General features: G+C 29.9%; 1 protein-coding gene across 6 annotated transcripts in view; it reads right to left on the minus strand.

Moving 5' to 3' along the window:
- LOC107451321 (regulator of G-protein signaling 20) overlaps window positions 1-26,476 on the minus strand; it is a 77,330-nt gene that overhangs the window by 3,255 nt on the left and 47,599 nt on the right. For 2 of the 6 annotated variants that reach the window (XM_016067401.3, XM_016067390.3), the window contains 5 exons: window positions 17,492-17,805; window positions 15,418-15,456; window positions 12,131-12,229; window positions 10,187-10,248; window positions 627-793 (listed from right to left, as the gene is read on the minus strand). In XM_016067401.3, the coding sequence (XP_015922887.1) occupies window positions 627-793; window positions 10,187-10,248; window positions 12,131-12,229; window positions 15,418-15,456; window positions 17,492-17,805 (681 nt within the window). Of the gene's footprint in view, window positions 1-626; window positions 794-10,186; window positions 10,249-12,130; window positions 12,230-15,417; window positions 15,457-17,491; window positions 17,806-25,266; window positions 25,571-26,476 lie in introns of those variants that run through there. The other 4 variants (XM_071180249.1, XM_071180250.1, XM_016067395.3 and 1 more) reach the window with 3 other exon arrangements.

Below are 26,476 nucleotides of genomic sequence, written 5' to 3' on the forward strand. Positions count from 1 at the left end.
CATTTTAATTTTCTTTGACTTTATCTATTTTTTAATTCTTTTCACCTGCCTTTCTTTATGAAGTAGCGAGGCGGTTTCTATTTAGATAATGAATTTTTATAAAAGTTCTTTACGACAGAATAAACGTATTGCGGTTTTATATTAACTGTGTCATTTCGGAATCCATTCTTTACATAGTTGTTCATTTACTTTAGGGAACACGCGAAAAATTATACTTTTTCCTTTTGTTTTTATATCAGAATTTTTGCAAGTTGCAATCGCGCAAACTGGCATTTCGATAATAGTTTTAAATTCTTGTAAATTAACTACAAAAACTGAGGAAAGTCATTATAGAAAATAACAAATGTCTTAGAATATGTCACCCAAAAAAAATATGCTCCAATATTAGTTTGAGCTAGCAAGAGCTCCAATATTAGTTTGAAGCACAACTGCGAGCTTTGCGCCAAAGTGACGTCTCTAGAGAAAATCGGAGGATTGGCTCGGCGAAAGTTTCTTCAAAGGAGTGAACCAGTCTTCTATTCTCTTTAGCCCTGATTAAAATGGCTGATATGTATTAAATAACAGTTAATCAATTTATAAAATAGTTTTTTTTTCTTTTTCGAAATGGAATAAAGTAAATTTCTTACCTCTTTCGGGGAAAGTATGGACACATAATCTTCATAGATACTTCTTGCTTTTTCTTCAACAATTTCTGGATTTTTCTCTCGTTTGAGGTCTTCACATGCTTGCCAGAACAGTATATTTTCTTCACTGTACTCAAGTCTCAGAAATTCTCGAAATATTTGCCGTCCAGCTAAATTTTTTTTCAAAAAAAAAAAGAAACACAAAATATAATGATCGTTATATATCATTGCTCTAATTTAATAATATTTCTATTAAATTAGAGCAATGGGATCCCCTTCGAAAGAGATTATGCAAGAAAAAATTATACTTAAGACAAAGAAATTGGACACAAGAATGAGTATTCTTTTCGTTTAGATAGCGATGTCCGATGCGCAAATATTGAACTTTTTGTACATAAAACAATTATAATTTCTAAATTATTATATTTATGGTCTCAAACCTGGTTTTATTCCATTTAGTGTAAAAATTTATATTGAAAACAACTTATTGTTTGTAGCAATATTTAAGTTTCTCTGCCCACATTAACCACTTCCCCTTCCCCCCCCAAATTACTACATGGATAACTACTTTTACCACTTACTAAGGTTGTATACTGAGAAAATTTTCCCTAAATAAAACTTCTTTCTTTTCTCTCTTAATGTCAGGTTTAAACCCAATTTTTTATCAGACTACGCTGTAGAAAAATTCCGAATGAACATATTGTAAAAAAGTACTGGCTTTCAAGGTGCTGGCCCCTTTTACAGTAAAATCTATTTTTGCTAATTAAAACTAAATTAACTTAATTTTTGTTACTATTCAAATTTACTGTAAAATCTAATATTTCTTGATATAAACCAAATATCGGGGATTTTTCTTATAGTGTTTTGCACTTTAAAAAAGTTCCGGATGAAATTATGCTAAAAAGTTGCGAAACAAAATATTCTGATATACCTCAATTTTTACAGTAATAATTACCTTAATCACTGATTGCTCTATTTATATAAATATTACTGTAAAAATTATCGTATCGTATTTTACGGTAAAAAAGGATTTTACGTATGATGCACCCAAAATGTCGGTAATCTCTACCGTAATTTGATCTGGAATTTCTTATAGTGCATACTTCATGTTCCATAAGACAACTATCGAACGTTGCTTACTTAATGTTTCATGCTTAAATGATATATTGACCAAAATTTAATACTTTTTATGAAAGTTTTTTTTTAATAGTAGTTGTAAAAAATGTGAAGTAAAAATATGAATGTATTTACAAACGTTTCAGTAGGGATATCAAGTCTTTTGTAAATATGTTTTTATTGCTTATTCGCATAAAGGTCGAAATAAATTATTAAACCAAGAATCAAGTAATAACATTTTGCTCTCAAAAGTTTATTATCCGGGTATAAAAGAGAGAAATTCCATCGTAACAGACTAACAGTTATGAATTTTGAAGCATTCATTCAAGCATGACAGTAATTAATAAAAAACAGCTTCAAAAGATGTTGTTGTGACAGACAAATGTCCCGCTTTTTAATAAACTTATATTGAAGCTTATTGCATATTTAATTGTAAAAATAATGAGAAAATTGTGGAAATTTTATTGTAAAATTGTGGAACGGAACAAATCGAGATCAAAACTTGTTTCACACAAAATCGAGAGTTCATTACAGGCTGTACTTAAATTTAAATTCTTTGTAATGAAGAAAAAGCTTACACCATTTCACGCGTACACTACGCAAATCACTTTCGTTTTCAAAAACACCAATGTTGTTCCATTTCAGATATCGTTAGCAGTTTTTTAAGAGTTTTCTTCTAGACGTCAACAGCTGCAAAAATTCATCGTTGAAATATGTATACATGTTTTTTGATGCATATTAAAGATGTTTACACTTTAATTTTTAAATCTCTCTGATTATCTAATTTTATAACGTCTAATTTCTATCCGCTTCGCATCTGTTAAGCCTAATTCGAATTCGTTTTAATATTCTCTCTGTGCTACGTACATGTTTGATTTAGAAACTAATTATAATTATATTAGTGTATATATGCATCCTAAATTATTGATTCTTACTTTATATTGTTACTTTATATTGCAAAAATACTTTTACTGATTCGCATGTGTATTTCATCTTACAGTGTAAATTTTAATTTGATAATAATTATACATTTTATTGCTTCTGAATACTAAAAACGGTGGCAGCTGATTTTTACACCAAATAGTGTTAAAGAACATTCCTAGTGTTTTACTATGCTGCACTGTAACAAAAAATGGTGTACAATTACCACCAGTTTTAACAATTTTATAAAATTGACGAACGAACAATTGTTTGAAGGAATTAGAGCAAATATATTAATAAAAATGTGCTTGTTTTTTAAATAAAATATTTTTGTAATAAAGCCATGAATTAATTCTAATACGCGTAAAAATGTACTTCATCAGAAAACAAAAAAAAACAAAAAAAACAATAAAATACGTAAAATTCTAACAGAAGAAATAATACTGTGGTTGAGATTTCACGATATAGTCATATAGTTGGTAACAGGGAAGAAATCTTAAGACCAGGAAGTCAACTGGAAGTTCGTATTACAATTTCCTATAAAGAGTGTATTAATTCTAAAAATGGTACTTATTTGTGAAACTAGTTCCGTTTTGCGATAAAAACAAATGAACTTTTCCCCTCCCTCCCCCCAAGAAAAGGAATTCATTTTATGAAGTTAGACACGATGCTTTACATTCGACATAATGTTCTTATCGTTTTAGGAGTTTTTGGAAGCTTGGGGTCCTACAGAAGTAGAAACTATTTCAATAAAGAATTGGAGTTGGTAGCAAAATTTTCCATAAGTAGATAGTTTCTAAGAAAAAAATTCCCATTGCGAACACAACATATTTGTAATTCAAAGTTTATTTAGGTTTATTTTACATTTACTGGGTATAAATCATCATTTTAAATCGATAATTCAAAAGAATATCCTCTTGTAATAAAATTATGTATTTGATTTTGTAATCAAAAGTTCATGCTCCAAATCAAGTCATTCCAAAAGCTTTTGCCCAATTTGAAATTAAAAGAAGTATTGCATATTTTAATAGTAAACAATAATCATTCATCTCTAATGTGATGTCCCTCATTTTGTATATCTTTCTTTCAACATTTTTGAATTCATTCTTTGTTAAGAAATTTCAGGACTACCAACTACTACTACGCTTTTTGCTTAGTATTTGCACTGTGGTAGATAATTAAGAAGGATACAATTTTCTCTTGAATACTTTAATAAAAACCATAGTAAATAAGAAGGAAAAAAAAGCATTGGAAAAAAAATCTTGAAGTTCGCAACTAAGTTCGTGAAACTTTCACTACGAAGAAGAAAAAATCATACTTAATAAGAAGCATATTAAAATTAAAAACCTATGGAATTTTGTAACTTTCTTTAACGATTCATTTTTTATTCGATAAAGTAATTTGAAGAAACAATTAAGCAATATTTTTAAAAATTCCTTCGCAAAACGCATATTAAATAAGAAACTAAGCATTAAAAAACATAGAATTTTGTGGTTGCTTTTCCTTTCATTCTAAAAAAAACCATTTAGATAGAAAAAATTATTCATGAATTTTCAACAAATCTTCGCAATAGGGAAATCTATAAACATTTCTTAAGAGTTTTCTTTATGTCTTGCACATAAAATACAACAAAATAAGACTTGAGACTTAGCGAAAAATGTTGCAAACTCGAAGTTTAATAGACTCACGTTCTTATAAAAATATGCTTAGATCGGGAAGAAAATTGCTGTAAAGAAAGTTGTGTACTTTCTTACCGAATCTTTGAAGTGATAAAATTGTGCGTCCATTTTTACTTTAAATTAGATTAAAAAAGATAAACAGAAAAAAACACGTGATTTAGTTTTTTTTTTTTTTTTTGCTACGAAAAATCTATAGCTAAACATATTAAGGTCTTTTACACAAATTTATTTTGGTTTAAAATCAATCTGACTATTAAATAGAACCAAGTATCACATTCTGTGAGTCCTTTTATGATTGGGAGTGGTCTTTCTAGTATGCAATAAGAAAAGCTATGATGGTATTTGCGAAGATATTTTATTTCCAATGAGCTTCACAATCGGTCTTGCCGATGAGCAGACCTAGTGCGTTCTCCAGAGGTGGTATCCACTCTTTCAGGACCACCACAATGGGTGAGATACCGTTGGTCACGTTAATTTGGACGTCTAGTTTCTGCCACACTAGATGGCAGCACCGAAACTCTATTTGGATGCTAAAGTGCACTAGGAATTTAATTTTGCCGGAAATGCCAAGAGCCAATAAGGCACTCCAGGGATCTTTTACATGCCGCATAAACATACGACATGGCCTCTGAGGATTACTCACGTTCTGCATCCCGAAAATCCGGTGTCTGGGCCGGGGATCGAACCCGCAGACTTGGGCTCAGAAGGCCGACGACAAACCAACTGCGCCACCCAGCCACATTTGCGAAGATATAGAAGGTGAGAAAGATAAAAAAAAAGGGGCTTAAATATTACTATCGAGACAAATGAGGTATTGTTAACGTGTCTCTTTTTCTCAGTTAGTTTTGAATAAAGCCAAATTCATGTCGATAGGACTAATAATTTAGACATTATGTATGTTTTCTGTATAATAAATAAAATTTTCGACTCACACCTATTCACTCATTTGACAGTGAAATCTAATCAAGTGACTTATTATTTCTTGCATAGTTTTTTACACATTTACCGAATGATTACAAAACAAAGTCAATGAGACTGACAATTCAAAAGTTATAGAAGTTTTTATGCAGACAAAGCACAGTTCTGTACTTTTACACGTCTGAGATTGCTAGAAAGACAAGTGAATTATTATTAGATCTAATGTTTTGTTTAACACTAGATTGAATAAAATCAAAAATCATTAACCGTTTAGAATTTATGATGGTTTTATGCATGAAATTTGACTTTTACCCTTGTATGCATAAAACGCTTACATTTTCTAAACTATTTTCTTTATCTAAGGAAATTTAATTAGATTAGAATTTGACTGAAAATTAATTAATAAAAGTATTAAGTAACCACTACATTAATTGTCTAGCTAGCAATGCCAGATGCTTAAAGATGAAACAGTTAAAAAATTGTATACTGATTTATGGAAAACTCTAATAACTTCTAAACAATTAGATCTATGGACTTGCGTTCGATCTCATTCGATACAATTTAAGAAAAGAACGTCATAAGCAGTACCTTACTTGTCTAGATAGCAATGGTCAAGTCCTATTTCGTTTTTAATTTCTTGGTTGCGGATTGCGTCTATTGTTAAAAAATGACTACTTCAACGCAATCTATATATATATTTCTCTTACACGGCGATAAAAAAAAGCCTTATTACAACTCCCCGAATGGCAACGCTAGAAAATCAGCCAATGACTGCCGCTAAAAATGTCACATGCCAAATCTAAATTAGGTGGCTCAACATATAGCGCTTCTAAAAACGGAAACTGAAATAACCAGAGTGTAAAATATTATGTGCTTATGCGCATCGTATTTTTTGTTAAATAATTTATTTATTATATATCAGTTTATAGATGGTAACGAGAAGAGTTTTGTGGTTGCTATGGTGACTAATTAGAAGGTAAATTGTTTTTTTGAGTGAGTGTGAGATTTGTTTTTTGGAACTGCGATGCTGTAATTTTATTGTTTAGTTAATAAATCTTCCTTTTATATTAAACGTGATAGTAGTTTCCTTAATTATTTGATTCGAAGTCCTTGGAGTTTTATTTGAGGTCAGTTTATTTTGTATTTTTTGACAAGAGAGAGCATTCTCACCAAACGAGATTTCTTCCGAAATTCAATGTTTTGTTTATGCAGGGTTTTTCCATTGCAATTTCTCTTATTTAAATTTTTAATAGACTTAATTATAGCCAAAATTTTAACCTTTTTAAAGAGATATCAGTTTTAGAAATTTTATCTTAAGATTTTATACTATAGCACATTTCTAATAGGTTTAACGAATTACATGTCATTTATTTGAATTCAAATTAATTTTAATGACATAGTATTTACTAAAAAGATATAATTATTTTTTAAAAAAAAGTTGTTATATGGATTTGAATGATTGTTTTGAATTCTTAGAATTTTGTGCATTTGCAATGTATCTAAGTTAGTAGCGAGCGAAGCGAGCTTGGTTTGCGAAGCAAACCATGTAAGATTGCGTAGCAATTTCTGGGGGTTGGCGAGCGTTAGCGAGCAGGGGGCACTGCCCACTAGTTTATTTAAAATTACATAATTTTTACATTTCATTTCTCCCTTATTAATTACCCTATATTTGGCTTAAAGACTGATTTGAAAAAGGATACATTTTTGTGCCGATTATGAAAAATCAAAACAACTAATAGTGTGTATTGTTTAAATATCATTGAATTAAATGTTCGTTTAAAACTGATTTAAACGTTACTTTCTTTTTAATGGCGGAAAATTGTCAATCAATCTGTCATAACCACATTAACAAGTCGAATAATTACGAACAAGGTGTTCTACTAAAATTGTAAAAGCAGCTGGTATGAATCAAAAAAAATTTTCTGAAGGATTAAACTGTCCTTAACTACCATAATTAGTTCAAATTTACAGTAATTATTTATGTCACAAGGATGTATACTTATTTTGATCAGCTCTCTTAATATAAAGGTTCGGAACTCTTTCCAAAATCCTGCATTTATCCATACTGGGCCGATAATTATTGCAAGACTTACCCATTCAAGCGATCTGTGCAGAATGAATAGTTTTCATGACAAAATAAAGGTTAAAATAAAGCAGAAGAGCAAATAGAATTGCAAAAATGTTTCTAAATTCATGGGATATGACTAGAATAACTTTGTTATGCATGTCAACGAATTCTATCACCAACTTTTTAGCACTTTAATTAAGTACTAAAAACAATGCGTGCTGCGTTGTTTTTCTTACAAAAGTTGTAAAAAAGTTGTGTAAACATGCCATTATTTTAATTAGTAGATGGAAGGTTGGTTGTTGTTCAGAGTCATAAAAATGATACATTCCCCACCTCTGTAAAATGTGCTACTTGATGTAATAACATGTTTGAAAGAATAATGGCGTGAAGTATCATTTATGAACAATGTTTTTGCACGCAAATACGAGTAAACTAGTAGCGAGAAAATTTTATTATTTGATATTCTGTCGCTCGCGTGCAATAAATCATTTCTGCCTAACCAGAAAATTTTATTGATTACGCAATATTTGAGGATGGGGTTCGAAATGTCAGACTTTTTCAATGAGAAACGCTTAAGATAATTAGATATAGCTAGGAAGGTTATTTAATTTTACATTAAAAAAGAATGCCTATGTTACTATAATGTCTTTAAACATCATTTTCCCTGTCCACTCCAAATTAGATGATGCATTTTAAAAGCATTTATGTTCCAAGGCTTTTCGATACAAAAATATTAAATCGTATGAATTGAAATGTTAAACTTTCTTAATAAAATTCGATGTCCCTAAAAAGATCGAATGTGGAGAATTCTTTTAATGCATAAATGTTTTATATTTTCAAACGTTGCGGTTGTAATTCAAACAAATCTGAGTATCTTAATTACAATTTCGCAAAGTAGTGTCTTAATTTTTGTATCTTGTATGTGGTGAGAATTTGCTAACAAAGCGGCGGAACAATTTGTCATCCATTGATTTGTTGCTCAAGTACGATCTAGGCTTTTCGTTTACCATAGATTTTCCCATTGGAATGATGTAAAAAGTCGCATTTACATCAATGATAAAAGTAGTAGAATACATATATGCCTATACCATGGCGAATATTTATTTCCATTATCTACTACTTCAGTTTTGAAGACTGATTTATCCAAATATTAATAAATACTTGAATTATTGATAAATAAAATTTTGTTAAACAATCTTTGATTCGGTGAAAAATTATTGTAATGAATATATATTACTTACAGCACTTTACTTTTTTGTGTTAAAAAAAACGGTCGAATGAAAAGACACCTCATTCATAAATGGTCCAAGAAATGTTAGATCAAATTTTTTATTTTATAAAAAAAAGGAAGCTGTTTTAATAATTTCTTTTCTTCCTCTAAGTAAATGTAATTGCCATCTTGTGTCAGTAAACAAGACCATTCTTTTGAATGGTCTGTGACTTTTTTGAAAGTCATTTTTAGAAGAGTAATTTTTCTTTCTTTTATATAGGTACCATTTTACATTTTCTGATTAAGAACTATTTAAATATAGCAATAACTGATCTATAATTAAAAATGATCAACAGAGTGCGCTTATTAGTTTTTCTCACAACTTTGTATCATGCAGGGGATTAAATTTCAAAGCGGCCTGTCGAAAATGACATCACTGAGAAAGAAAATGGCTGGCGGTTACTTTACTTTGGCTAAAGATTTCGTTTTCAAGTGTGCTCTGGACTTATTTTATTCTCTTAGATGTTTATGTAATATCAGTATAAAGTTTCCTTTCCATGACTTTGACTCTAATAGAAATTAGCACAAAATTGCGCAAATTGTAAATAGTATTTTTATTTTGCACATCTATTATATATAATTCTCTTACGTGGCTCCCTAATTTTGGCTGTATTTCTTCTCCGCCGGTGGCAACATTTGCTTTGTTTTGTTTACCTAACTATTTCTCTTACACGGTGACAAGAAAAGCCTCATTACAACTCCCCGAATGGCAACGCTAAAAAATCGACCAATGATTGCCGCTAAAAATGTCGCATGCCAAATCTAGCTGAAGTGGCTCATCATATAGCACTTTTAAAAAAGGAAACTGCAATAACCAGAGAGCATCAGCTGCGGCAATCTCATACTATTAATCTAGGCAGAAGTGAGTAGTCTTTGTCGATAGATCTCTATTTTAGTATTTTTGTCGAAAGCGCTTTTTTTCACGAATTTATATATTACGAATTTATTTGACGATTTTTGATTTATATCACGAATTATACTATAGCACATTTCTAATAGGTTTAACGAATTACATGCCATTTATTTAAATTCAAATTTTTTTGTAATGACTTAGTATTTACTAAAAAGATGTAATTTTTTTTTTAAAAAAAGTTTTTATATGGATTTGAATGATTGTTTTAAATTCTTAGAATTTTGTGCATTTGCAATTCACATAAGTTAGTAGCGAGCGAAGCGAGCTTGGTTCGCGAAGCAAACCATATAGGATTGCGTAGCAATTTTCGGGGATTGGCGAGTGTTAGCAAACAGGGGGCGCAGCCCACTAGTTTTTAATAATTAAAAGAAATATCATAAAGAAGTGTCAATATTTAGTAATATGTATAATACATTCTAAACATTGGTAACTGTTTTCAGTCACAGTATTTAGATTAATTACTAACTCCAGTAGTAATGTTACTGTTTTCCTTGCCATCAGTGCCTTTTTAAAATTCAGTAAATTGCATTACTGATTTCTAATAGACAGCTGTAATTTACAGCTGTAATGAATAGTCAAATAAACAAATAAAGCAAAACTTGATTCTCTAATGTTTTGTAATTATTCTATTCTTTTTAAAATTTACTAAGAAATGATATACAATTGCAATAAACTTACCAGCACATTTCATCAACCTGTCAAATGATTCTCCCCAAGAACGGACCTCTTCGACAGTTGGTCTAAAATACAGTAAACATGAATGAGTCATTTGCATTTTACATAGATTGATGAAGATTTTTTTTTTCTTCCCAAAAAGTCTGTAAAATGAAGCGGAAATTATTCTAATTCAATGTAATGTTTTTCTTCCGTTTTAGAAAAAAAAAATCAGCAACACATATTTGTCCCCATGGTCATCGAGTCTTTTATGTAAATGCTTGAATAGTTTATGGGTCGTATTATTGGTAAAGAATCGGACAGTATAGAGAGGGTTTTGGATACCAGTTGTAAATTATTTCTGCAAAAAACGTAGCATTTGAGAACTATGCGCTTACATGAAATCATAAAATTATAATTATATCGAAAAGAATACAAGTATTAAAATTCATAATATAGAAGAGGAAAATATTTTTGTTTTTATTTAAAGAATCAATTTTTAGTAGCTGTAAAGACACATATATATATCACAAATATAGACACATATATAGACACATTTGTAATCAACATCCAATATTTATTACTCAGGAACGAGTATCAATGTAATTTCAACTCAATTAATTAGGGTTTGCACGTTGCTATAAACATGAAAACAGTCACACAATTTTCAATGTAGACAAATTTCGATTTTTACATGCATTATACTTTACTTTCGAATTAAAAATTTAAAACCTTAAATTTTTCAAATACAGCTTGGCCGAAGTAACTTTCAAAATTTATGTGCTAGTTTGTGATCATGTTGACGAACAAATTTTGCATTGGAAGATGTATCTGTAAATCAAACCGTACGGTGTCAGTGTGAACGCATTGATAAAATGCTGTGAGGTATGGCATTTGAAAAAAAATGGAAAAAAAATTAAAATCTTCACGATATTTTTAAGAAAAATGAAAATTAATTTCAAATATCTGTGAATGTAAGTTTTTATATCCATAAACCTTTCTAAGTTTTGTACACGTGGTAAAGTCTGCTTCAGTAATACCCAAATGGAGGGATGAGATAAGAGAAAAATTGATGAATCGAACACATTGTAGTGTGCCGTGAAGTGCCACCCTTTATTGAAATATTATCGTGCCGAAGTGTCATTTCTTGAACATTAATTATTCGTACAAATATTGAAACACGCGTCTATAAACCAAATATTAACATAAACAATATCTCTTGTAGAGAAAATCCAACTATTGCAGAGTATGCTATAAAAGAAAAACAATCATTAATATCTATGCAACGTTCCTTTTTATAAATATTACACACTCACAAAACGTCCAACAAAAGATTTCTATTCACATTAGGTTTTGTGTCAATATAAAATATTTTCACTCATCAAGCTTTTTAATTTGTTTTATAAAAAACACTTCTAGCCATGATGAGAAACGTTGATTGAAGCGTTTTCTGGCACTCGTCTAGAAGCCGAGAGGAGTGATGAAAAATCACCCTATATTATGAAGGTTTGATAGTAGTCCGTCCGTCCATTATAAGTCATTTTCAAACTGGACATTTGTCTGAAGCCTTTGGCCAGAAGAAGCTCTAAAACAACATTCAGATTTGGGGCTCAATGGCCCAGGGAAGAGCTGCAAATAAATGTCCGAAACCATTCCAGATCATTAGCAGAAATGTTTTTCGAAAAAGCGTTTTAAAAATATATTCGTTATTATATTCCTGAATTTTCGAGGAAATTATATTGAAAGGTATATGATAAAGACATGTTTGTAAAAAACCTTTTAGCAATAAATTCACATAACTTTGTATTAATTTTGCGTTATCTTATAATCAAGCCGATTGACTAAATCGGAGGAAGGGAAAAAAATTATATTAGTATTTTTGAACTAATGATGGTTGAATGCACTTATCGTTGAATGCAAGTGACCGATTGGTTTAATCTAATAAAAGTATATTTATAATGGACTCACTGTGATACGGACTCGTTCCCGTTGTGGTAATTATCGGCCGAAGACGACAACTGATGCATTTTGTTATTCTTCTCTTTCACCTGATTGTGTACTGTGAGACTGCAAAAGAAATACATTATAAATGAAACATATTTAATTACAGGGTTTTATTACAAAAGTCGAAAGTTGCAAATTTTGCACTTGAGAAGTGACCGACTAGCATTCGTCTCCAATTCATTTCATAACTGTTACGTGCAAAGTAAATTAAATTTGCTTTTAAAATTTTTAGTGCTGACATTAATGAAAAGTACTCAGTCGAAGGAATATTCTGCGGTATTTAGGAAAATATTATTTTTGACCATTCCGATGTGCTATTTTGCTTAATCATGCAGAAATATTAAAACGAATTTTATGCTTATCTTTTCGATTGTCCCAAGAGAGTGGAATTTCATAAAAACTTTGGTTAGAGAAAATTTTGCTTTGTGAAACAATCCACTGTTCAAAAATTTCTTTGCAAATTCTTCTCCGTTGCTAGGTAACAAATAAGAGAATGAATACTTTGGTTGATAAGTAACTCTCTGCCTTACTTGCCTTAAACACTGATAAGTGTCTCGTTGTTCCTGTTTGTAATTCACACCATAAATCATATTGAACTAACGTATAACCTCTTTCTATTTCTACTCGAAATTCTTAAGAATCGAAAATAATTTCTCCTTTAAGAAACTTGAGCATTCCTTACTTGCTAGACATGCTTTATAATGGGTAGTCCCATATTTATGTCAGAATTGAATCTTGTTTCAAGTTTAGAATTGAATCTTGTGGAAAATGTGTCACGTTTTTTAAAAAAACGCTTCGAAGAAATTTTTCAATCTACCTTTTGTACTATTGAATAGCCAACTTTTTATGAACCGACCCTTTCAGAAAGTTCTGTTTTCAATATAATCAAAAAGTAAATGATAAAATTAATTCAAAAATCCCACTTCACCACTAAAAAAATCTTTCTGAACCTAAACACTATTCTGACGCAAAATGACCTCCTGCATAGAACCCACCATTTTTCCCATCACTCACGGTTTTCCAGAAACACTTTATAAATCTCTTTTTGATCATTTTAATGACGATACATTTCATTGGAAGGAATAAAAAGGACTATTTTTAAACATCTTAGTTTCTGTTTCAACTGTTCATTTATAAAGCGGGCAAGAATTGTGAAAAATTTTGAAAAAAATAACAATTGCAGCATCGAGAGCCTCTGAATGTTTAATGAGCGGTAAAATTTTTATGAAGGAGATAGAGAGATGAAAAATTCTAGCACATTTGTAAAAAAGAAATAAAAAAAAATTATGAAACGGGATCGATATCCATAATTTCTTTCTGCATTTTTGAACTTGTTTCTAGATATTTAAACAACTATTCCATTCCCAAAACCCTCAAATAATAAAAATATTTTTAAACAGCTTTGACTATAAGCGGGTGATGAGGCAAAATTCCGCGTGAAAGGGGCGTCCTAACCTCCTCCCCTTAACTGCTTTTATGCACAATTTCTTCCAAATATTTTTATTGTTTCGAGATGCTAAAATGAAAATAGGGGCTAGAAATCTATTGAAAATTACTCTTGGCATGGAATTATCTTTGGATAAATTAATTTTACAATTGTAAGCAAAAAAAATTTCAATTCGCTTTATGAATTATGGAAAAGTACGTAAAAAGTGAAATTAACAAGAAAGAGTCCAAACTTTCGACCGCTCTTCTGACTAAATTATTGGGACCCTATTTTCCATATTACCCCCCTAATTTTAGAGTCTGGAATCCAAATCCGTTGAAAATGTGTGTTTATTCAAAGAAAGTACTTTTTTGCGTGTGATGACGTAACCTAAAATTTCGTCTGCACAAATTGCTGTGGTCACTCCCATTAACCATTGAATTGAGTATCGCTAAGCGAAAATCCGATCATTAGACAAAAAGTTAGTCAGGGTTTTTTCGTGCACTATTATTTGGTTGAAAATAAATTAATTTTATTAAATAAACAGATTTTATATCACACTCATACTTTTGTCGTTTTATATGTTAGGTTGAGTTTATTTTTCAATGTTTTGGGAAGTTACTAAAAACCAGTGCAACTTTTTATTTAATATTCGAAAAGAAAATGATTTTTTACCGTAGATTTAAATGTAAATTATGAGTAAAAAAGGAATTCCGCAAAATGTGATGATACTTGTAAGGACATTCATGCTTAAACTGTAATCTTATAAAACAAATTTGGGAATAAAAACACATTATATTTTTATTAAATCATGATAAATGATAAAACAGTTGATTAGACTACTCTAGGAAATAATAATGCCATAAATATTGATACTTCATTCAAACTTACAAAAAAAATCGAAATAAATATGCTAAAAGTGGCTGAAATTTTGCTAAGCGCTAAGTAAAAAAATATGTTTAAAAATTATCAACAACCAGGGCAACCTTAAGCAAATAGAAAGGAAAAATTTGCAAGAACAAAAGATAACAAACTGCAAGCATATAAAACATATATAAGCTATTGAATTGAGAGTTAAAAAAATAAAAGAGAATGAAACAAACTAAATCGCTGAAAAATCCAAAGATTGATTCTAGAAACTAGTGCGTGCCTTATTTACATTATTGCGCCAAATCAAGTTCTGTCAATGAATGAATTATTGCGCTAAATCAATATATTATTGTATACAATAAATGAAATAGTGTTCCAAATGTTCTCAACGTTAATCATTTAATCAGCATTGAAGGTAACCAATTGCGCTGAAAAACTGCTTTGTAACTGCTTGATTAACCCATTTCTGAAATTATTTTTATACTATGAGCCATAATATATTGTTAGAATATATATATCTGATATTTTTCTAAGCTGTTTACTTTTTATTGTTAAAATATATGTATTTAATTATAAGATATATGTATCACAGAAAGATGAATCATTGCAATCGAAAAATGTCATGAAAAGGAGAAATCTCTTGTCAGGGAGAATTTTATTCACCCACAATTTAAAAAAAAAGGGTGGTAATGTCTAGAGTGTCACATTTCTCTACTGCTTCTGATTTAAATAACTTTTTTATGTTTTTGAAACTAATGAAAATATGAAAAAATTTCTCATTTGATTGTTTAACGATAATTCTCGAAACTATCACGAATCATTGAGATTTTTTTCTGTGTTAAGGTGAGTTTTAATATACTTTGCACAACTAAAATATTTTGTCTAGAAGAGATTTTAGTCTGAGTGTTGTTGAAGGAACGTGACTAACAATGGAATGTGACGGACAAAGACTTACCGAGCAAGTTGAGCTCTTTGCTGCAGAAAATCTCGAAACCTAAAAGATACGATAAAAATCATGACACAGGTCATTTTTGTTATAACTTCTATAATTTAGCTTTTGTTTATTTTCAAGAAAAATTGCCTTTAATTTTAGTGCAATTGGTCTACCTTGCGCTTCTGAACTGAGTTCAATTTTGAATGTCATCTAAAGAAAAAATGAAAATGTTTTTCTGTTAAAAATGAAAATGTATAGTTTTGAAGACTTTTTCCCTCACATTACAAATAGTTTTATGAATTAATTTTCTACACTTTATATCATGGAATTTTCGTAAAATTTAGAACATAATTTTAAAAGAAATTGAATCATGAAACCGGAATACTGATAATTTTTGCCAAAGGAAATGATTTAACGTATCTAAAATATAAAAGCTGTAACTAAACATATAAATGCAGTACAATAAGAAGGAAAATAACATATGGACATCATTTTGCAAAAGAAAATAAGAAGCTAAGCATCAGGTTTGCAAAGCATTAAAAAATAAGAATCCCGTTTAACATATACGTATTTACCATTGTACAATCATTAAAATTTCTTCTTTGATTTTGTAAGAGATATATTTTTATTTTAAAGTAGTTTCGAAGAAAAAAAAATAAGTGAAAATAACCCGAGATAACTAGAAGGATAGATAACACATTCGAAGCTCAATAATAGCAGACGCAGGGGAAAATAGATTTTAAGAGATACTAAACAAAAAATCAATACAAAAAGTTAAACATTTAAGACTGTTTCAGGAGCAAACATCTTTGAGTAACCCATTGGAATTGAAATCAAGCACTTAAATCCTTTAGAAGAGAGAAGGCCTCCACTCGTGTTACTATGAATGAAAATTTTTCAGTAGTCCGAACGTTGTGACATCCTTCAAATTTTTCCGCACTGCGCAGGTTATGTTCATAACGTCGGTCTATTAAATCGATCCGTGCAGAGGCCTTCTCTCTTTTAGAAGGTGTTGCTTTAACGTATTGTACTTCAGAGAAGTCATTACATGCCAAAAAAGTATATTAAAGCATCATTGAGCTATTGTCGGGATAGAATTAGGACTCTTGGGCTCGGAATCTTAACTCTATTAAAAACTATATGCATTTTATTTAAAATTGTTTTATTTTGTAATTGAAGAGGAAAAATGAGAAATTTAATGAGAGGTGTAATTTTTCAGTAAACTTTAGCTTTTAAAGTAATTTCATAATGAAAGTAAGTAATATATTCTTAACTCAATTTTAAAACACATTAACCTAATATATCGTTCACAATCAAAATTTTAACCAATAAATGTTAAAATGTGTAATTCAATTACTAAACATTTTTATTGGAGATATATATTCAAACTTTAAGAGATTAAAATGTATGTAAATAGTGAAATATAATTATGTTAAAAGATAAAAAATATCTAATTGTTAATGGGTGAAAAAAAGTAAATTATATGCATTTTACAATATTTCCCTAAAGCCCTCATCACAAAGTACAAAATGATAGAAACTACAAAGAAATTTAGTTTACTATTAATGTGGATTTCATAATACTCTAGAAACATAAAAGATGACTGAAAGTCTCATATTCGCAGGAAAAAGCATGTTACTAAACATAAACATAGGCTCTTTTTAACGCATAAAGAAATTTTTCAAATATTATTTAATGACTCATTTAAACTTTCAAAAGCTTTGATCTACTTAACTAAAAATGTCTTTTTTTTTTCTTTTTTGCGAAAAGCTAGAAAAGAAACTAAGGTACTTCAAAATTCATCTTTAAACAAGGAGCAAAAAGTACCTATAATAGAGCAATTTACGTCAGAGAAGGAGTTAAATATTGAGCACAAATATTCCCAGACATGAATGAAATTCAATACATTTTATCTAATTATTACCAAAATTTTACCTTAAATAAAAACTTTCAACTGAATTTTGAAAAAATAACTCTTCAGGCATGAAAAAAATCATAAGATAAAAAACAGTAATTTTTTGATTCACTAAAACAGTTAGCATTTCTGAAGTGAGAAATTTTGATATGACCGGATGGACTTTAAAGAAGAACTGACCAAGAACAGTTGCAGCAGCAGCAGGTCACACAGAAACAAGATCTGCTCTTCTTGTTCTCCTTCTCCCTGTCGGGATTGTTGTTGTTGTGAGCAACAGGGGTGGAGTTGGTGCTGATCCCCCCGCTGCTTTCCTCCCTGTTGTCCTTTTTGGATGATGGGGAGGCAATGGATGTCGATGGACCAGGATGCCCATCTGCTTCACTCGAAGCAGTGTCCTGCTGCTTCGACGATTTCTTATCTTTCTTCTTGGAGGATTTAGAGGTTTCTTGGAAGCTTGTTGATGTATTGCTGCCACCCTTCGGTGGACTGGACATCTAAAAGAGATTAAAAAAAATAATAATAAAGCTTAAAAATTTCTGCAATGCTTAACTCAATAGTGTGCATCAAGGATTTTCTTTAACCAGAAATGGGATTACATACACGGAGAAATTATATGAACACAATTTCCTTATTTATTAAGCAATTCATTAATATTTTATTCAGCTTCCGTTTCATTTTTTTGGTTGAATTGTGCTCTATAGCATCAAGTTCACAATTTTTAAATATTAAAAATTAAGTAATTTAAATTTTTTTTCAAAGTTCGAAGTTTATATTTTGAAAATACTTCTAAAACATTTCAAAATTAAGTACACTAGGTTTAATAGAATCCATTTCAATGGATGAAAAGAAACCAATAATAATGAAAGATGTTATTTAGTAATTTCATAAATAAAGAAATTATATTCAGATAATTCTCTGTAGGTTAATACACTACTGAAATATATCTTAAGAATTTCATCGAAAAAGTCACTTTTTAAAGAGTTCTTCAGAAATCTTCAGATATTTATAAGATTTTACTTTTTTTTTTAACTATCTGCAGATTTTTTCGTTGGCATTTCATAGTTTTTTTGAAGGTTTTTATTTACCTCTAAAATATCTGCTGGCTTTTTGATAACATTTTTCAATATTATGAATTAGCAAGCAGAAAAAAAAGAGGGAAATTTGTCCTAAAATATTCTTCTGATTAAATAGGACTTAAACATTTGAAGAAACAGAATCCTATATTAGGCCTATATTTTATAGAAAATTTTGAAAATACATTCTCAACATTTTCTGCAGAAGATAAAAACTGAAAGAGTTTGACCCGCTTATTAAGCCTAACTTTAAAGAAAATTAGCGAATTTATTCTGACAATTTTAAATCTTAATTTAAGTCTGATTACTTTCCTTAATCTTAAGATTTCAAACAATACTGTAGATTATTATAAATCTTCAGATTAAATTTTAAACAAATAATTTGAATAATGAACACCTCATAAAACCTCTGAGTTCCTTATAGCTGGGTTCATACTTTAGCTGAGAAGTCTAATCTGTCAGTCTTATGACCAGCTGAAAGGGGGTTCTTGGACGCCACACTATTACCGCTATTCCGTCAACACAGGAAGAGTTTCCAGTGTCCCTGTAACTGTGGGAATACAGAACTATCTTTCTTGCATAGATTAACACAAAAAGAGTATTTTCCCTCTCTCACGATAGATAGCAGTATTTGGAAAATATTTTACGAATTCTGCAGAGAGAATTCATTCTGAGGATTTTTTGTAGGAAATAAAATCTGCCCAGATAATTTGAAGAAAAAATAGACTTAAAGATCAGATACCTTCGCATTTTCTTCAGATTTTATTTAATTTACTTTAAGATAATTTGTAGTGGGAAATAGAATCTTTTTTGCGTTGGAGGGGTTCCCTGGTGTGTTACACAATGAAATATATGGAACTAATGAAAACATTTCAACTGTGGAAGAATATATTCAGTAATTTCTTAAATATCAACTTTAAAACCCGTATGCGTAAATTTATGGAAAAATCCACTGCAAATGTCGCTGTCATTGTGCAATGTACGAGGCTATTTGGAAGTGTCTTTAGTATTTTCTAATCCATTTAATGTTTTATTCCTAATACATTACAATCAACCTATATTACATTAGACTGATTAGTAAATAAGTGAAAACTATTCAATCAGACTGAATTCTCCTGCCCTATCACAATAAACATTTAATAAAGCTATTTATAACAAGCCTTCACTAATCTGAGTTCACGGCAAACTACCAGGCATAAATCAGGCTTATTGTGTAATGAATAATATTTTTTCTAATTAACACTAAAGGTATGTGGGTCAAATGCACTAAGCCTGAAATCATCTGTCTGATTAGAAAACATTGGAGACTTTTAATGGCTCTTTGCACGGAGACCTTCGACAAGATGTCTCGATGAGAGCAGATTATTCACTTAATATTGGTATTTTTGCACAATCATAAAGTGCGCATGTACGAAACAACGCAGATGCAAGGGTTAAGGTTGCTAATAAACCATGTTTACATACTTGACTTTAAAACATAAAATCCAACCTTTTTCTCTTCACGCAAAAATAATGCTGATTCTGAAAACAGTCACATTATGTTTTTTTACTCGATAACATAGGATTTTATACAAGATAAAAAAAAAACATCAGCTGACTCATTAAGAGAACATACATTGAAATAGAAATTGACAAGAGTAATCTTCCATCAAAGGTAGTTTTTTATACATACGTTACAGAAGCTATGTTAAGCTCACTATGCTTTCAAAAAATTTCATTTATTTGCTTTAATTTTTATTTCTCTTTGAAATTAGACTGAAAATAATAACTTTGTTTACTTTTTAAGCAAAATATTTTAAGTTAATGAAAGTATTAAAAGAAAAATAACTACAATTGAATTATAAACAACCTCATAGAATCGATCAATGGCCTTTGAGCAATTCGATAAACAAAAGTTATTTCCTCTTCCTGTGAAGATCAAACAATTGAAGGCAGAAAATTTATAGAACGCGTGTCTCACAAAATATGTACAAAGAATTATGGGACCGAATAGAATCATTTTTAAATGATGTCTTTAAGGCTGATGAATGATAAGTCGAGTGAAAGATTAAACAGAGATAGAATTAAAATAAGCTAACTGAATTACCCAGCAATTGTTAATTGTCTATGAGATAGGAATCATGGTGGGAAACAAACACATCCGTTTCGTTCGACTGATGAGTTATGAAAGCTAAATTATTTTCAAGAGCAATTTGATGACTAAAGTCAAATCTCAGTCAATCCACAAAGAAGAAAAAATCAATCCTCTTTAAAATTTATTATTTTATTTATTTATTTTAAATACATTTTGGTACAAAAACTTGCGATAAAAATTGTATAAACGAATCATTTAACCAACCAGTCAATACTCGAGACGAGGTAGGGGAGTGAAAAATATTTTAGTAATATACCGCAAGCACAAAATAATGGAAACACTAATACATTTTTTCATATTTCTCAAGAAATCCTTTAAAAATTATTTTATAACTTCAAAAGTGTTTAGGTCATGCGATTTCTCATACATATCAATGACGTTTAAAGCTTTTAATGGTTTGAGGGACCGACAATAAATTATAAACTGAAAATAGTGTTTTTAAACACAATTTTGGTTAATATATGCAATAATTGCACAAAATTTCGTAAACCAAACTTAAATATTTATGGAGATAAGGAGATTTTTATAAAAAAACTATTTATTTTATCTTACGATTTTTATATAACTTTAAAAATATTTAATAAAATGTGAGCAATTTAAAATTAATTACAAAATGTTTGCTTCACAATTTAAAAAGATTAATTGAAATTATTTGTGCAATATATAAGTAATTAAAGTAGCTATTTTATACTGCGCTTGAGTGGAATAAATTTTACTTTTATTTCTCATAATTTTGTAATGAATTGTATTTATTAACTAATGAAAAAAGTCTTGATTTGAATACATTAAAAAAATAAAAAGCTTCAAGCAATTTTCTAAGTAGTTTTTGTAGTTTTTAAAAGAAAGTTCAAAATGATAAGGGGTTTTCTACAAATAATCTATATATATCATAAGGCAAAATTAAATAGCAAATAATAGTAACTTAGAATAAACGTTCATATACCAAAATGAGATTTTTTAAGGAAAGAAAAGATACTTTTATGGGGGAGATCCCCAATAATGCTGGAGTCATTTTTGAATCTTGTTCAGTAAAACAAACGGAAATTTGTGAAACTTTTAAAACTTCATGAAGATCCACTAATGGTTCATGTATAAAAACTGGAATTATGTATTCATTTCCAAAAGTCAATGTAAAACATTTGTCTACGGTATTAGAACTCTCCGGAAGAAAATCTAATATTTATGCTTTTCAATGTCTGTATGTACACATTTCATTCTACTGAACGTTTTATGAACAGAATTCATTCCCGAACACATGGAATTCAAAATGTATGGATATCGCTTTTAGACTCTTGTTTGCAGACCCTTATTGAAAAAAGTCTTCTACCCGCACCGACAAACTTTGCAAGAATTTTTCTTTATGGAAAAGAACACAAAATATTTCTACTCTAAAAAAAATACTAGCATTCTAAGAAATATAAATAGTCATAATAGAAATGAAGCGGTGTTTAGTTCTTAAAAACGTATATGAAAACTTCGGATTTAAAATTATGTTTAGTAAATATATAAAGTTTGTATTTAATATCAATAAAATGGATTGTCATATCATTCTTTTGACATTTTACATTTATAAGCTTCAAAAGTTTGAAATTAGTAGGTGTTTTATAATTCTGTCTTAAAAAAATAAGTTGTAAATGATATTGGGTGAAAAAAATATTTTAATTAGCAATCATTACTAGCAAAAAACTTTAAGTGTGAAAATTATTAAAGCTTTTTGAAATTAATGTGGCAGTAAATATTAAATTTCCCAAACGTTTTTAGTTTTAAAAAACACTTATGTAGGTAGAAATACAGGGATGTAAACTGTTTCACTTTCTACAAAGCTTCTATAAAGAGATGCTGTATCACTTCATCAATCATTTTCTCAGTTCGCCGACTTGCGAAATCAAAAACAGGCACGAAACCTTAAAAATGTACACTGTGCTTAAGGGGTCAAAATGGCCTCTTTTTTGGCTGTTTATTTCCATAATTATTTATTTTGATAATCAACATAAACGCATGAAATTTTAATACAATTTAGGAAAAGTCGAGAACCATGAGCTTTGAAGCTTACGCTTATCTTCAAAAACAACATAAAAAATGGCAAAAAATGATCAAAATGGCCCCAACGGTGCTTCTAGTGCTTGTCTTCGAGTACTTAAACTCATTTTCATAGCAATTCAATCAAAACAATGCGTAAACAGAGATGACAACTCCTCCGGATTTGACAAATTTTGTAACAACTAAACTACAAGCTAAAATTTGCAGATTTTTAAAAAGCATAACTTTTAAAAAGCATAACTTTTAAAAAGCATAACTAGTATCAAATTGGCGTATCACGTGAGCCTTTGAATTAATAAGAAGTTGTGAAGAGTAAAAATCCTGTAAATCGAATTTACTGAAGCAACAACATTAAAAGACTACCACTAGGAAATAATTGCCCCCCACTGTACGGAGCAAGTTGGTATTTGTGCAGAATTAAAAACAAAAACTTGTAGAAATTTAGTTAATTATGCCAACATTTTTAAAGGCTCATCGCAAGAAAACAGGAAGATAGTGGCGTTCTACATTAACTTTCGAATTACTTTTACATAATGTTTGGCAAAATAATTTTCAAATCAAATTTTCTAAATCAAGAGTTATACATTGAAACATAAACTTTGCAAGCATTAATTTTTTTTCACTAAGTGGCGCAAGTTGACATAGTTGCAAGTATTCGCTATTGCTAAAATATTCGTAGGATTTAAGAAAATATAATGATGTGAACTCTCATAAAGTTAGTTAAAAATTAAACTTGCTCATTCGTACTATCCATGCTTAATTTTTTCCTTAATCGATAACACTCTCATTATTCCTCGCGAAGTTTTTTTTCCCTCAAAAAGCTAAATACTAATTATTTTATCTTTTTTTCCATTTACTTCGATGAAATTAAGACATTCGTGTTCATCAAAATATATTATTATAAAGTAGTTACATTTTTATCTGAAATTATGCATTCACAGTATTTTTTTTAAAAAAAACTGAAATGACTGATACATTTGATATTAATGTAGCTTAAGCACTCATTTCCTACCACTTTATTTATTTATTTTTTAAAAATATCCATTTTGCATCATTACAATATGTTAAGCTAACACAACGTCAGACGGGGAAAAGTTAGTCGTTTAATATTGGTTTAATAAATTTTATTTGAAATGCTTCTGGCAGCCATGACTTTTAAACTTATAATACGTTAAAGATCCAATGTGAAGTATACCAACAAATTAACATTCATGACAAATATATTTACTCATACGAAATTTCATTAACAATTATACCTTTTACTACCGGTAAACAACAATGGTAGTCACAGATTGCTTATTTTCTGTGGAAAAAAATAATAATAGAAATTAAATATTTTTTCAACAAATTTCTTAGAATAGATAGTATTCCTATGACAATACTGATTCAGCAGTATTACTGCTGGCTAGAGTAACAGAGGTTAAAACAGCTAAAGTTTCTTTTTTTTTTAAACAAATTAACTCTATCAAATTCAGGCATTTGACGTACTTCTATCAAAGCATTTCTTTAAACTCTTTGAGGAACAGCGAATTTTTGTCAGGCAATAAATTGACAACTGTGCCCTCAGCTAGAGTAATTTTAGTTTATTGGTATTACATACATTTGCAGGCTTGTGTGCTCAATTTAGGCTTGTCAAATAGAAGGACAGATAGCGCAATAAGAAGGACGACAGCATGAAGATGCATCCAGGGTAACAGTGGGATTCGAACCCGCTACCTTCACGCTTTGCACAGCGTTTGACAGGCGATACCGCTCGGACAGGGAGGACCCTGAGCAATTTTGTTGATGAGGCATACTTCATCCCCTTATGGTTGCTTAAAGAATAGCAGTAGCTAAATATTGGTGAAAGCAAAAAGTTTTACACTTTTGTGGTTTATAGCATTTTTGGTTTATGTTGTTGTTGTAGTTCATTTACGTCAAACTAGAACTGCACAATGGGCTATTGGCGACGGTCTGGGAAATATCCCTGAGGATGATCCGAAGACGTGCCATAACAATTTTGATCCTCTGCAGAGAGGATGGCACCCCCGCTTCGGTAGCCGACGAACTGCACGTGAAGTCGAGCACTTTACGGCATTTGGCACTTTACGGTACGGTACGGTAACAAGCATTTTTGGTTCAAGTGCTGCAGAACTGTAAACATCTGCGACGGAAAGGGTTAAATAAAAATGAATAAAAGTTAATAAAACTCAATAAAGTTATGAAAATCAATAGAAGTTAACAGCAATTAACTCCACCTAAAATGACTATACCTGCCAACTCTTTTCCAGTTTTTCTGGATTTTATTTTTATACTTAATGTGGTAGCAAAATTTATACAAATATATTTCATTCTTCTTTAAATGATTTTGACTAGCATTTANTATATATATATATATATATATATATGATTTGAAACTAATTCATTTTTTACAGCATTTATACGTAGAATTAGTGAAGTGAAAATCAAAGCATGGTCATCGATTGCCGTACCATAAATTGCGAAAAATTCTTTTAAAAGCCCATTTACTGATGCACTCAAAACGTCGATTCACTGATTTGATAATCCACTAATGCTGAATGTTGCCGGTTTTGGTTCCACTTATGTTAGTTCGACCTCAAATGGTTAAATCTCACAAAAGTATTCTATTATTTTTATTCTACATTTCGCATAAATTTGGTTCTTTCAGTTTTCTCCAAAAGAGTATTTCATTAAAGAAAAAGACTCACCAGTTATCATTCAGAAGTCTTTTTGGTAGAATCTTCGTGACAGTTCAATCACACTGAACATGACCCGTTGTAAATCCAAAGGACGGTCCACCTGCTAATTCAAGCATGACACGCACACATCGCGTTTATTCGAACAGAGAGTGCGTGCAGCGGCTTACCTCGCACAAAACTTCTGATAAAATGGCATTAACATTCGAGCCCCAACTCTTGTTGCTACACACCCTTCTTCTAGTTGAGGTAGTTGAAGAGGAACTGTTTGGTTACCAATGGATCCCACTGTACCTTTCCGCGCGGAAGTAGCCAGACTTCGGTTCCGGTCTCTAAGGCGTCCTGTCACGCTTCTTTTTCTTTTTTTTTCCTTCTTAAGAAATTATTCCAGGACATTACATAATTATATTTATCATCTGTTTGTTCAAGCAAAGTTAAAATAAGCGACGTGATGAAAAGTAACTGTCGAAGATACATCTAAGTAACGGGATTAGCTGAACCAATACTACAAATGCTTGGAGGGGAAAACACTTAAGTCATTTTCTCTTTAAGAGGATAATGAAAGAAAATCATTCTACGTACTTTGAATTCATTTTGAAGACCTGCAAGGCACATTTTTGAAATTTTTGCAAAAATTCATGCATTTGCTTATTTATTTTTCTTTTTTGTAGTAATTTACCCTTTAATAAATATACAAATGTGGTGCAGTAATCTTCTAATCCTTTCACGCAGAATTTCTATTAAGCATATTTTTCATACTTTTTTTTTTATTATTTTGCATTAATTTAGATCAAAATAAGTGAAAAATATAATATTTAGCATTTTAATAATTTATGGTTATGAAACACGGGTGTCTTTTTCTGAGTTAAAGATAAAATCTTCCAAACACAACTCACTTTCAAAAAAATAATTTTTCAAATATACACTTATTTGCTGTTATATTTAGATCTAAGAGAAACATCACCATTGAAATTTCTCTCATCACTGAAAATCCAAAATTAAAGATCTAAAAGAAAACTGGAGAAATAAACTAAAACTAAAGAAATTCATCATAGAAACAGTTTTTGAAATCACAGTTTTTAAAATCAATTATTATTAAATTTTCGAATGTGAATGCATAAAAATTTCAACTACTTTATACATTCGGTTTTTATATTTAAGTGCAAATGTAATTCTGATAATCTAAATTAGTCTGTTTATAATTTTAAAAAAATTATATATA

The sequence above is a fragment of the Parasteatoda tepidariorum genome, chromosome 4, assembly GCF_043381705.1.
Source record: "Parasteatoda tepidariorum isolate YZ-2023 chromosome 4, CAS_Ptep_4.0, whole genome shotgun sequence".
NCBI lineage: Eukaryota > Metazoa > Arthropoda > Arachnida > Araneae > Theridiidae > Parasteatoda > Parasteatoda tepidariorum.